General features: G+C 32.5%; 2 protein-coding genes across 2 annotated transcripts; one reads left to right on the top strand and one right to left on the bottom strand.

The window, feature by feature from the left end:
• Window positions 1–3,147: 3,147 nt before the first annotated feature.
• On the bottom strand, window positions 3,148–5,591 carry LOC108661119 (G-type lectin S-receptor-like serine/threonine-protein kinase LECRK1). Its single transcript, XM_018117006.2, has one exon. It carries the CDS (start codon window positions 5,589–5,591, stop codon window positions 3,255–3,257), a length of 2,337 nt encoding a protein of 778 aa, XP_017972495.2. The 3' UTR covers window positions 3,148–3,254.
• Window positions 5,592–11,387: 5,796 nt separating this feature from the next.
• Window positions 11,388–14,379, top strand: LOC18611786 (ATP synthase epsilon chain). Its single transcript, XM_007048219.3, has 2 exons — window positions 11,388–11,679; window positions 14,054–14,379. The coding sequence occupies exons 1-2, from the start codon at window positions 11,496–11,498 to the stop codon at window positions 14,080–14,082; spliced, it is 213 nt and encodes a 70-aa protein (XP_007048281.2). The 5' UTR covers window positions 11,388–11,495; the 3' UTR covers window positions 14,083–14,379.
• The last annotated feature ends 734 nt before the right edge of the window (window positions 14,380–15,113 follow it).

The raw sequence follows: 15,113 nt of genomic DNA, 5'->3' as shown, positions 1-15,113 counted from the left end.
TACTAAACCCAAAGAAGGATGGGAGTTGGAAGATGTGTGTGGATAGCTGAGCCATCAACAAGACTACTGTTGGATATAAGTTTCCAATTCCTAGGCTAGATGACATGCTTGATAGGTTTTCTATAATGATGCACTATATCCCTAATAAGAAGACTTCAGATGCAAGCGAAATAACCAAATTGTTTTTCAAGGAGGTTGTTCGTCTGCATGGTGTGCCTAAAACCATCACTTCAGATTAAGACAGCAAATTTCTCGACCATTTTTGGAGGACTTTGTGGAAGATGTTTGATTCATCCTTAAATTACAGTAGCATAGCTCATCCACAAATTGATGGCCAAACTGAATTAGTAAATAGAACCCTTAGTAATTTGATTCGTAGTATTGGTAGAGATAGACCAAAGCAGTCAGAGTTTGCATTAGCACAATTAGAGTTTGGTTATAATAATGTTGTTCATAGTGCCACAAGAAAATCACCAATTTCTATTGTGTATACAAAGTTGCCACAACATGCTCTTGACTTGATCAAATTGCCTAAAGTTCCTGGATTTAGTGTAGCTACTGAAAATATGGCTAGTTAGTGGCAAGATGTTCAAGTAGAGGTGAAACAAAAATTAGAACAAGCTAATGCCAAGTACAAGAGAGTCGCAAACCAACATCGTAAAAAGCAGATGTTTGAAATAAGAGATTAGGTGATGCTGTTTTTACGAAAAGAAAGGTTTCTAGTGGAAACTTATAGTAAGTTAAAGCGTAAGAAGTACGAACCATACCAAATTTTGAAGAAGATTAATGACAATACATATGTTGTGGATCTGTCAAACACAATGGGAATTTCCAAGACATTTAATGTGGTAGATGATTAATGACAATACATATGTTATGGATCTGTCAGACACAATGGGAATTTCCAAGACATTTAATGTGGTGGATATTTACCCATTTCATTCATCAGATGAACCTTTATATTCAGATGTATTGGTAAACTCGAGATCGAGTTTTTCTCAAGTTAAGGGGAATGATGTAGATAGTCTAATAGTTTAACAAGTAATTTTAATATTTAATATTTTTCTTATTTAGTATTTAGGGTTTTTATTTTATTTTACTTGGATAACAAGTAAATATAAGTTTAAAAATTTACTTTTTTTGTACTCCAAGAAAGTATAGGGTAAAATACTTTTTTATTTTAATTTACTTTGTTTGCACTTTAAATTTAAGTTAAGTAAGATTAAACTATTATAAATAATACACTTAAACTTAATTTTTAAATAATTTATTTTTTTTGAATTATTGAATGATATTATATTTTTTTTTAAATTAAGAGTGTAAGCTTTTACGTTTAAAACTTTATTATCAATTTTAAAAGTTTTGTCAAGTACTAGTTTTTGTTTTTATGCTAACTCGTTGTGTCAAAATAGTGGGGCTTTTGATTTTGTTGGATTGCGGAGATTGAGCATTTGCTATGGAAAATAGAAAAATGGTGAACAAATGGAAGGAGAGTTTTGTTGCCACCAGAGACCTGTTATTGCTTCTGCTACTTTTAACTGTTTCTTTTAAGAGAAAGAAATTGCAGAGAACGTACGTAACCCACCAGGCCTCACCGAAGCATAAGCATTTTGTTTTTCTTCCCCCAGTTGTTACGCAATCTTGCTTTCGTTTTCTATCACAAAATTCAAAAAGATCACACCAGTGCCGTCTTTTCTAGCGGTAGCACCCAAAGTCCAGCATGACGGCTGTCTCCAAATAACTAGAACATTGAGACCAATTTGCCCTTCTCTATCTTGTTATATATGGGCTATGGCATCAGCATTAGGGTTTATTTGATAGAAACCAAAATCCAGAAATACGAGAAATATTGTATTAGAGTCAAAGGGAAGAAGTATGATCTAACACTTTATAATGTTAAAGGGTAAATGCATTAAGCTCCGAAGGTATACATTATTTGTTTGTTTCTACTAATATTCATTCTAAAAGCCTCGTCAAACTGCCTCTTTGAGCATTTCTTATTTTTTCCTTCTGCATTTGACATCTCATATACTACTTATTTTGTGAACCCAAAGGTTTAAGTCAATAGAGTTGGTCATAGGCATAGACAAGAAAGGGTGAAATGGTCATTAACAGAAGTCAATGGTGGTCTTTTCAGATCGACTTAAATCGTGGCCTATGGTCTTGCTTTCGGTGTGGTCTTTAACCCGTATACCCATCAATATGCAAAAGATTATATGGGTCAAAAATCAAATACCAAATCGCATCACTATGTCAAATGTCTCTTTATGATAATAAATTAAATAACTTTAATAGATATTATTTATTACCATGATTACTTTATTTTTTCTTTACTACAAACAGTGATTGAGAACTCATACAGATACAGGTACGTGTTCGAAATCACTATTCACGGTGAAATAGATTGAATCTCACTCAATTTGTTCATGTTAAAACCTAGATAATGAAACACCATTTCTTCCATATTAATTTAATTAATGGAGTAGAATTTCTAAATAGATTGCACTTGACTGCATATATACAAGGTAAATTTTATGAACGGTCACTGGTTCCAAAAGGGTATGTCAAAATTTATATGTTTTGTCATTTATTTTTTAATTTTTACAATTCAAGATTTATATTAAATTCATGTTGAAAATTTGGCCACTTCTTTTAACTTGCAGCACTCCTTTGCATATGTACCCATGTGACTCTATTTGGAAACTCCATCAAGACTCTCTTTTTTACAATTCAAGATTTATATTAAATTCGTGTAAAAAACTTGACTACTTCTTTTGTCCCGCAGCACTTCTTTGCACATGTACCCATGTGACTCTATTTGAAAACTCCAACAAGACTTCCTTTTATATAAGGTTATAAATAGTGAGGTATTGCTATTCACTCTCATACACAAGTAGTTTACACCTGTAACAAGGTCAAAAACTGTTCATGTAACACTATTCAATACATTGCTGCAAGAAGAAAGGTTTGAGCATAGGGCAGGTACTCTGAATATATATATGAAACAGAGGCAAAATTCGTAATAAAACTAACAGCTATAAAAACCTGATAACTTTATATACTTCGAGTAACAGCAGCACCTAATATATATATATATATATATATATAAAACTATAATTTAGAAGAAAATAGATTAATATTCCACAACTTACAATGACCCATTACAACTAAACAATAGGTAAATAAACACAGGACTACTGGAGTTAGAGCTTGTAAATATGGCGACTAAATGATAATGAAAGCGCAAGCATTCTTTATATATCAAGGAAAGACGCAGGCGGAGGTAATGGGACATCAACAGTTTCTTCCAACATCAATTGCACCATTTTCATTGAAGGACGAAGTGATGGCTCATGTTGGATGCACCAAAGTCCAATGCTGAGCACCCTCTTTAATTGTTTGCAGTCAACTTCTTCACGATCACCCACTAATTTACCCAGATCTTCAGTTTCAAAGCATCGGTAAACCCATTCTTCAAGAATGGCTTCATTCTCAGAAAGCTTACAATCCACACTCCGACGACAGCATATGATCTCCAACAATACGATTCCAAAGCTGTAAACATCTGCCTTGACTGTAATAGGCACTTTCTTATGCCATTCTGGTGCAACATACCCCCGTGTCCCTCTGATCCCAGTAAAGGTTCTAGTCTGATCTTGCATCAATAGCTTTGCCAATCCAAAGTCGGATATTTTTGCACACATATTCTCATCCATGAGTATATTTTGGGGTTTAATGTCGCAATGGATAATTCGAGTCTCACATTCTTCATGGAGATAGTGAAGACCCCTTGCTATGTTACGAGCAATATCCATTCTTTGACTCCAACAAGGTTGCTTTTCAGTTGTAAAGAGTACATCTGCTAATGAACCGTTTCTCATATATTCATACATCAGAAGTCTGTTAGACCCATCATGGCAGTAACCAAGTAATCGGACTAAATTCCGATGATATGCCCTTGCAATAGCTCTCATTTCTGTCTGAAATTCTCTGTCCCCTTCATTTGACATTATGTCCAGTCTCTTAACAGCTACAATCTTCTGGCCATTGGATAATTCACCTTTAAAAACTGTCCCAAAAGCCCCCCTACCAACCTCCTCCTTGAAATTGTTAGTTACCTTTTCTAGCTCTTTGTACGTGAATGATCTTGGAGAAACATCTTCAATCAATTCGACATTGCGATTATCAATAACAACCCTTTTGTATGCCCTAACTCGATTCCTATAAATGAGGACTCCAGACAATACTAACATAATAAAAGCAAAAGCAGTCAATGAAACGCCAATGATTAGGAAAGTTGTTTGAAGTTCTTTCCTTCTCCCTTTGGATGAACTCACCCTTCTTTCATTCTCGGTGGAATTGGCAACCTTGATGAGAGCTATGCTTGAGTCTGTCAATTGTAATCTCCCAAATCTTAGAGGAAGCTTTTGCTTATTGCACATACCATCCTTGTAAGTTGCAGCCTCGCACATACAGTCTTCCAAGCATGCTCTTGAACAACTTTCTTGGGTGTTTAATGTTAGAACATCATATGCAGTATCTTCCCATAAAAGGCTAGCAATTGTTTGAATGGAGTATGTGATACTGCTGTCATTATTTGTGCAACTTTCTGGTACGAAATTTCTTACACAGCGAAAATTAGAATTAGCCCCATTTTCAATTGCAAACATTGGAAGACACGAGCAATTGGGTTGTCGATCCATTTGCACACAATATGCATTGAGGCCACAAATGCCCTTAGGGGCACACCCATCATTGGAAGAATTCCATACCACCGATTCAGCTCCATTCTGATTCAGTTTATATGCATACAGTCGAAAGTTCCCATCGACGTCGATTCTCATTAAGTATAGTGTTTCTTCTGTGGGATATCCTCCGATTGTAATATTCTTTATGTTGGAGCCAGCTTTAAGCAAGTAGAGATGGCCATCAGGGTTAAAATTTAGTGTTACATTATCTCCCTGACCACCAGTTCCTGCTTGCCAGTATGCATACGCGCCTGAATCTGGAGTATTGGCCTGATACTGCACAAGGTTTCCATCATGTTGCATAATGAGACGGAATCGTCCCGTTGAATCATTAGTTTCTGAAACGCTTGAAAACAGCTGGTAACCTGGATAGAGATGTTGACCTGGCAAAAGTGCATTAGTCGGATGTTCAAAACTCTGCCATATTATCTTCTGATCAGAATTGTACAAGACGAAATTGCCTGAATCAAGCATAGCTGCTGCAGCTGCAGGTTCAGATGAATTCCCAGTCACTGCCACTTGACCTTGTCGCCACTCAAGGATGAGTCTTCCGTTATTAGTGAAATTCAAAGTAGCACTGTTTGGAACTGGAGGTGTGTCTCGGTTGGCTGTCCATACAACCGTTTTAATGGGGATTGCTGCAATAAATATCCCAACAAGGTAGCCATTAGCTTTCGGGTAGAACCCAAACGCAAATAGACCAGATGGGGACATCCATGAGCTGTTGGAGGTGGAGGTGGGTGTTAAAGAGGAGCCTAGGCTTATGTTGGTAACCTTTTGTTGTTCAGCTGGTGTAAAAGTTACGGAGAGTAAGAGTACCAAAAAGAAAAAGATGACAGCCATGTGTCCAGGAAGCAAGTCTTTCTGGTTTTTCGCGTGTTCCTTCCTCTCTTTATTTGGAAAGATATCAGTTTGACATGTAGTTCAGGGTTAACAAGGACATCTCTCCTTAATTTTTACCAAATTTCTCTGAATGGAGAGACTCAAATAGTATATAAAAATTGAATAAAACTTAACCTTTCCTCACGTTCAAGTACCATTCAATATACGTGCGTAGAAAAGTCTATAGAGACGAATCATTTACCAGCGATGCTGTGGGAAATGAATAAAAGTCAATGCAAGAAATTTTCTTATTTAGAACTCGCACTTGGGAAACTCGATCCTAATTCTGCCTTAAAAGTAGTCAAAGCAATCAATCAACTCTTCATAATCAAGCCGCTTTTAGCTCTCACAAAAGTGCATTATAAATTTATGCTCAATTAGCAAATATTGAGAACGGGTTATTAATTAGTGTCAATGAGCGCTAATTTCCTATAAAACTTACTTACATATACGGCGTTTATTTCTAAAATCCAATGAAATTTCAATATATCCATATTTTATAATTTTCTTTTGTTAATCAATTAAGATTCAGAGTCAAGAAAAACATATATATATATATATATATATATAAAGATATATATAGTCCGCAACAGTTAGCTGGAACTACATAAATTAATTTTAAACCAATTTTTTCTTAAAATGTCTTATTAATTAATTTTCCTAGAAAAATAATATGCTTAAGTAAAAGAAAACAAAAGGGAAAGAAATATGTAAATGGAAACCCATTGAGGTTAGCCGGGAGCAGGGCAGGCAGGATAGTATTGTTGCACGGCATCCATATTAGATTGGCAAGTTGGGAGGTTTGATGTTACTTTTAGAAGGAAAAAACCTGTTCCCTCGTGAGAAGAAAAGAACAAACAAAAGAGTCAAGATTAGGGACGTATGTAAGGAATATTAAAAATTTGAGTAATTATATGGTTTGTCGTCTCATCATTTTGAATGATAATATTGTTGATCAACTTTATTTTTCTACTGATCTTCCCGGTGGTTTTTAATTTATTAATGAATTCTCACTAAGTCAACAGTTATTTATGGAAAAGATAAAAGGCTATAAACAAATGAAGCTCCACCCCAAATACAGCTTCCAGACCAAAAATCACACCACTAGTCAACGGTGGAAAAATCCTTGGGTAGATGACTTTGGAATTTCATTTTTTAAGATAATGTCCCGCAGGAAATTAATAATGGCACTACACTAATAATAAATTTCAAATATTGGTCAATGCATTACTAATATTGTGACAACTAAGTTGCCTAACTTTGGACACTTATTTGTAGATTTCTTTCCAGAACATAAAAAATATTCATTTAGGATCCGTTTGTTTTACATTAAAATATTTTTTGAAAAATATTTTCAAGATTTATATTTGTTTGGTTGACGAAAAATTAATTTCAGATATAAAATATTTTATGAGTCAATAAGGTTAATTACGAAAAATATCTTACACCCTTGAACGGTGTAAAATATTTTCAAAGAACAACAAAAACACTTTTATATTAAATTTATGAGTATAAGTTTGATGAATATTAATATTTAACTTAAAATATTAAAAAATAAAAAATATTAATATTTAACTTTAAAATAATTAATTTAAAATATTAATATTTAAATTGTACAACACTATTAAAATTAAAAAATATTATTTTAATGAAACTATTCAATACAATTAAAATTTTAATTTATAAATGGAATAAATCTTATTAATAATTATAATAAAAAATATTTCAATAATCATCATTTGATGAATACATATTTATAATAGGTTTAAATCTTATTAATAATTATAATAAAAAATATTTCAATAATCATCATTTGATGAATACATATTTATAAGTATAAGTTTTTGATATCTTACACAACTGATGAATATTTATATTTTTATAGTTATGATAAAAAAGTGATAAGATGGAAAAAAAATTTAAAAATTAGAGTTTATTTTCATTACAAATTTATGGTTAAATGCTTTGGAAAATATCATTATTGATTTTATCTATTTTCATTTCCATTCTTAATTTTGATCCCAAATTAGTGAAAATCAAATATCAATATTGTTTTGTGCTCAACTCTTATTTATTATTTTAACACCTAAACAACTCCACCATGATGAAAAATATTTTTCATAAAATGATCCTAACAATAGAAAACGTTTTCGACAATTTATCCAAACAACAGAAAATATTAAATTTTCCTGTAAAACATTTTATACAGAAAAAAATTTCCTCTAGCAAGCCATTTTACGTTTACCAAGCAAACCCTTAGTATTATTGGATTACATTATTGTTGAAGTTGCATATCACTAATATTGTGACAACTAAGTTATCTAACTTTGGACGCTTATTTGTAAATTTCTTTACAGAATATAAACAACATTCATTTAGGTGGCATTTGGTATTTTACTGAGAATATGATTACTGAGTGCATGATTGTTGGGAATGTAATGGTTGAAAAGATAACTTTATAGTATTTGCTATAATATGGGAACGTGATGATTATAAGAAATGTGATTGCTAAGAATATTGCATTGTAGTGTTTAGTTTAAAAGCACTCTATTAGAAATATAATATAAATTTATAAAATTACTTTTATATATGAAAATTAAATAAATTTATATTTTTATAATTGTAAAATTTTAACTTTTTAACTTTATCTCTTAAAATAATAAGTAATAGCATACCAAAAAGAAATATAATATTTTAATATTAATTATTAAAATATTTATTTTTACTTTAAATCTATAAAATTATGTAAAAGAACAACTTCTGATGTTGGAGATGAAAAAGAATAATAAAAGATAAACGACAAGAGTAGCCCTTGATGTTGGAGATTGAGAAACAAAAAAAATGCTAAACGAGAATAGCGGCCTTGATGCTGGTGAGCAGGGAGAGGAAGAGTTGACCGAAATGTGTAAGTGAATGGGGAGAGGAGGAACAAGACAAAGAACATAAAATAGAAAGAGGAGTGTCAGGCATAAGTTAGGAAAAAAAATTTTACTTTTCCTTTCTTGAGGGAAAGTTATTTTCTCTCCGTGAGCTAAGGGAATGACATTTCCTTAACTAATTGCATTAACATTACAATTGCAAACACATTCCCTTCCCTTTATTATATCAAACATTGCAAAGTCATTACACCCATTTAAATTGTAAGAAATGTAATTAGATGAACTATGGATAATAATGGGTATCTTGTTACAGGATACACGCGGGTATCCGACTCGATTATATAAAATTATGATACTTTACAATCGGATTTGGGATGGATATAAATAATGATTTTACTACTCATATTAAGTTTGGGTACCACCCTTTGGTACCTTCTACTTGAATCCGATTATATTGATTTTACTTACTAATTTAATAATATTAATATATTAATATGTAAAACCTTAGCCTCTTTTTTTTTTTTTTCTCTTTTTCCCCTTTCCCTGACTACAACCTCTCCTTTTTTTTTTTTCTTTTCTTCCCCTAGTTGTTGCCACTCATTCAGTCCTTTTTTTCTTTTCTTCCCCTAGCTGCTCGTTCTTCTCGTCTTCCTTTTCTTAATCATTCCTAGTTCTGGTCAATGCTCAACTCGCTCCCTACCAACTCTTTCTTTTGGTCAAGAGTGCTCAAATCGTTAACTCATTTCCTTGGGCTTGAACTAGGTGTTCAGAAGTTCCATCCTATCACTCTACCTCAAAGGGCTTTGTCCCTATCAATTCAAAAGCAACAAAGGATGGAATGAAACTGGATACTCAATTGACAGTGTGCATCAAATTTCTTCAAAGTAAAAGCTGCAACAAATCAAGTTATGGTTATAATGAGGAACATTAACTTGCAACAGTAGATAAGATAGGGAGGAAGAAGATTGAGCATTTTAATAATTTTTTTAATATAATCGAGTTTTTAAACAAGTTAAGATAATTATCGAGTAGTAAGTATATATGTATTAGGGTTTAAATTAGGATAATAATTTTTAAAAATATTCGAGTAGTTATAAGGTTAAGGTATAATAGTTATTAATAAGATTCAGGTTTGGTAGTCAAAATTAGTGGATACCTTACTTGTTGACAACCCTAAGACAAATTGGTAGGAGGACAAAAGGTTGTAGCGATGCTGGTGACATTCAAAGAGGAATCAAATGTTCTGTTATGTAGCTAGTGTCTCTTTGGTTTTAACCTTTTGAGCTTTGCAAGTATAAGCTAATTGTTAAGAATTATAAGCAAAGAGACTGGTCCTTATTATATGTAAGCTGCAAGTCTTTTGCCTGATAGGGGTTCTTTTAGTATGCTGAGCTCCCCTTTTGTGTAATCGAGGTTTTATGGGAAAAGGTTTGAGAGTTATTTCACATTGTATATAGCTTTACTTAGGATTGAGATGTTGTCATGGAATTTGAAGTGGTGGATTGTTTTGTAATTGTATATAGTTCATGATCATGCACAGGGCAGAGACTATACGCCAAAAAAAGCCTTTAAGCACAAAGACTTCGACTGGCATAAGGGTTTTAGTGCTAATAAAATTACTTTCAAAAAAAAAATATCAATATTAAATTAATTGAGACTCCTATATCATTCACTTAGGTCGAGCTAGAGAAAGTCACTAATAATTTCAAAGAGGAGGTTGGTAAGGGGCTTTTGGAACAATGTTTAAAGGTGAATTATCCAATGGCAAGAAGATTGTAGCTTTTGATGTGCCATTACCTCCGATTGATTCTTCCCTCGACGGCATGTAAAGCATGCTTTAGCTTCCATTATCAATATAAGTAACGTGTCTCAAGTGTCTTTAACTTGAATAACTCCTATTGTTTGTAGAGGGTTCTTAAGTTTATAAGCTATTTTCCTAAAGCTACCTATAATTATTACTAAGTGTTAGTCCAATACAATAAAATAGATGGTTGATTTATGGTATCTTATTCTCTATCTCCCATTGGAAGGGCTATGGAAGTGTTTTTTTTTTTTTTTAAAGCATGATGATCTTTATTAATATAAAGAATATATGACAGAGTTCCATAAATACTAATATTATTAATTTATATAAAATAAAATAGTTACAAACGATTTACTCACTTCATATCTCTCTCTCTATATACATACACTAATTTTTCTACAAGAAAATTTTAAAACCAAATAAAAAATGACATAATACTCAAATAAGTTTTTAAACTATTTAAAAAAATTCAAATAAATTTTTATTTTTTTATTACGTTTAATCAAGGTCTTGCATTTTTATTTTGAATTAAATAAGCCATCATAACTAATGATTGATTAATCGTTATTAGCTAAAATATCATTTATCAATTTTATACTCACATTACACTAACATAATGTTAATGTGGAATGTAAAAAATGTCATATGATTGTATTATTATGTCAAATTAACATGATACGTTATCATCAAGTATAATATATCAACATGTTACATTATTATCAATTATGATACGTTAGCATGTCACGTGATATAAAATGACAAATAACATTTTTATTAAATTAATCATTAGTAATAAGTACTTATTTGACTTAAAATAAAAATATAAAAATTTATTTAACTCAAAATAAAAATATAAGAATTTAATTAAAAGTAATAAAGTAAAAAAGTTTATTTGAATTTTATTGAATAATTTATAGACTTTTTTAAATATTATGTCATAAAAAAACCTACGTTTTCTTTTCTTTGAGGAAATAAAAAAGTGGATTAATAAAGAATCAATTTTCTATTGAGGCAACAGGGTTAATGTAATGAAGCTCAGGCCCAGAGGTCCATAGTAAATGACATGAAATAGAAGGCCCCCATTGGCCTTTGGTTGCTGAACAGTGAACAAGAACGAACAGCTCCTCTATTGTTTCCTACATAGTCTGTAGGTTTTGCAGCCACAATCAAAAAAGGAAGAAAATGGCGTCGAACGCGGCGGTGCCGTTCTGGCGTGCAGCCGGCATGACGTATATCACCTACTCAAACATATGCGCCAATCTCGTCAGAAACTGCTTGAAGGAACCCTACAAGACTGAAGCCCTTGCTCGTGAGAAAGTCCATTTCTCTATCTCCAAGTGGACCGATGGAAAGCCTGAAAAGCCCAGTAAGTCTTTTTTCCTTCCTTTTTATATTTCAGATCTGGGTTTTTTCTTTATCATTTCTTATTCATATTTTGTTTGATTTAATTGTTATGGATTAGGTTTTTTGGGGATGATTAGTAAAGGGTTTTATTGGTTATTTATTCTCTGTTAATCAGGAATTGGTCCATGTTATTTTATTTTATTTTATTTTACTTGGATTGTTCGTTTTTCATAGAAAGAAAAGAGGAATAGGAAATGAGATAGTTTTAATTAGAAGTAAATTTTGATGGTTTTCCTGATGGGGTGGAAAAAAAGGCACAAAATTGAAATTGTAATTGAAACCGGGAAAGATCGGAATGTAAGTACCTTTAAGACCCTTTTGCATTATGTGTAAACCTAAGTATATCCTTAGTTGAATAACATTTTTTAATATTCTATGAAGTTTCTTGAAGAAAAAATGGAAGTCTTGATAATTTTGCTTTCATGGTTGTGGTTCCGTTCATTTAAGATTATGGTTCTGGATTTTGAAAACCATTTGGTGTAGGTTATAGTTTTTGAAGCCAGGTCAGTGTTCTAAGTTGTCTTTAGTTTTTTGGGTAAGTAACCACAGCTAAGAGCAGGTTGCTAAGTTGTTTTCTCTTCCCACTTCTGTTCCAATTTGGTGTAAAGTTGGTATCCTACCATGTTTATTGTCCTTTTTTTGTTAAAATTATTTTTCTTGTTTCATTTATGTATTGTTTGCATTTCTAAAATTTGGTTGCTGATCTTTATTCCCCAATAGCTTGTTTATGTGTCGCTTGATTCCACAAGCTCATATCTTGCAGGTTTACTTGACCTAGCCAGTCGAAAAAATTTATTAAGACCTAATTAGATCAACTGAAGTTTACAATTTTATCCTTATTAGGTCTCATAAGTGACTGGTGTCACTGGCTTAGTAGTTCAATTGATTGGTCATTGGTCTACTTTGGGTCTTTAACACTTGAGCAAGCCTACTTAGTTTCCTTGATATTATCTCTTTGGATGATGTGGATGGATTTTGTTTGAGATAGAAAACCACTCACCAGTATGTTTGAGAGAATTGGGTGGTATGTTCTATTATCTGGCTTCCATTGCTTAATGTTGGGTAAGTGAGAAAAAATAGTAGAGGTGATCTAGACAGCATAAATCTTTTATGAATACCTATTGTGGTTTGGAATGTCATTTAGCATAGGATGTTTGAAGTCATGAATTTATTTGCGAGATGGGTGTGAACCATGCATCATTTGGGCAAGTCCTTCAAAATTTTTCATGCTTTTGTACTGTGTTGCAACTATCTTTGTTTGGATTGATGTATGAAAAGTAAGTTGGCTTTGTTATCTTCTGCAGATCTCTAATATCTATGCAGCATATATGTTAGTCCTTCATTTTCTGTATGCGGTTATATGATATGCTCTGTCTCTATATATTATTCTTTGCCCCTTTTGTTACTTTCCCATGTCCGACATAATATATATTAGGGTAATTGCAAATGACACTGTGGTTTGGTCAAATCACATTTATCTCTTTGTATTTATCAACACCTACTCTTCCTCACTTGGATCATGACAAATTTAATCATATCTGAGTATATGCTGACCTTATGGTTAAAAAGATATTTTGGGTATGTATGTCAGCAGATGACGTGTGACCAGGGCTTTCCAGACCCAAGGGAATCATTTTAGATGTTGCAATCTGCGAGGAAATTAGTATAATTAAAGCAAACCTTTGAATTTAATTTGCTAACTTTCACAATTATTGTTATAGCCATGTGATTCCCTCTGAAAACAGATAGGATTTCTGGGTTAGTCCAAGTTTCACCTTGTCTTCACTTTTCTCACTCTCACCTTATGTGGTGGTTCTTTTAATCACTTTTCAGAATAAAACATTGCTGATATCATTATCCTATCATTCAGGTAGAATTAAAATGAACAAAATGTTTAAGTTTTGTTTTTATATTCTGCTGTGTGAGCACTACTGGAAATAAAATTGGTCATTCGAAGTGAGGGTGTGGCTCTAAGAAAATGCTTCATGTATGTATGTTCCCTTTTAGCACTTTGGTTAATCACTCCGGGGAACAACATTTCAATGTAGAAAAAGAGAGAAAAAGATCAGGATTGAATTGAATTTTTGAGTAGGGGTTAACTAATTTTTCACTTGCATGCACTGAACTTATTTCCAACTACGTGTTCTCATGTATCTCTGTGTATGTTATTGCATATGTCTGGGCTTGGAAGGGAACATGGTGTCTATGTTTTATGCCCTAAAAATTGCATTTGCTTTTCTGTTAGCGTGCCAAATTTAATGGTGCGGCTATGGTCTTTTATTTCTCCCATCATGACAACTATTCTAATGATATATCTTGTTGGTTTACTATGTCAGCTCTCCGCTCAGATTCCCCTGTAGAATGAGTTGCAAGGTTGGTCACTGAAGTCTCTAGATGGGAAGGAGTTTAATCTATTTTTTGTAATTTTTCTGTAATGTCCAAAACATGTGGACATATTTCAGGCTTTGAGATGATGTTTTACTTCATAATAATGTATGTTGCAAATAGACTGAAGTTGGCCCTTTCATGGGCACTCTGCATCTTACGTGCCGCTGTCAGGTTGTTTCAGCTGCACCTTGAAAAACAGTCTCATTTCGTGAGTATCGGTGGAATGTTTACTTCGCGCATGCCAACATGGCACTTGCTGCAAGTGGAATGGTCATTTTTGGTGTATTCGTTGATTAATTCCGTCCAATAGGTCCCATTAACTTGCTATAGCAATGGATAAGAATGAATGGCTGAAATGAGCATTTTCATTTTCAGGTTAAACGAAGGAAGGTGTTAGGGTCATTCCATATGTTCACTAAATGAGGGTTATCGAATTGCTATCCTTGTTGTAATATTCTATAATTCTGCAATTCTAGCGTCCCAGTGAATAATTGTACACTTTGGAAATGAGCTTAGGGATCAAGAAAAGGATTAATGTGGGACTCCACAAACCTCGTAACTTTATGTTATTCACCCTTTTCTTTTCTTATTTTAGTTCAGTCCAAATGCAAAACAAAGGTTAATTGGAGAGTAAAGCCTAAAAAGAATTTTTTTTTTTTTTTTTATAATAACAAAGGTCCATTCCTCTGTTTTTGGTTGAGATCATTTCAAGTTTGAATCATTTTTGATTTAGGTAATTTTGAATTTGAGTAATTTAGTTTAATATATGGATTATTTGGGTTCGAGTTGAGCAAATTTGGATTATTGGGGTTTTTTTTTTCAATCAAAAAGGATTGATTTAAATTCAGATATAATTTGGATTATTTAATTTGAATTGAGTGAATTCATATTATTGTCTTTTTTTAATCAAATAAGGTTGATTCAAGTTCCGATTTAGGTAAATCAACTTTGTAAACTCTGAACTCCATATGCACTTCAAAAATGCACTACTTGACAAAGTTTGAAGTA

This window comes from Theobroma cacao, chromosome 1 (genome assembly GCF_053813885.1).
Source record: "Theobroma cacao isolate CCN51 chromosome 1, ASM5381388v1, whole genome shotgun sequence".
NCBI lineage: Eukaryota > Viridiplantae > Streptophyta > Magnoliopsida > Malvales > Malvaceae > Theobroma > Theobroma cacao.
Note: the sequence above shows the minus strand (reverse complement) of the source record. Positions and strands in the feature narration are given on the sequence as shown.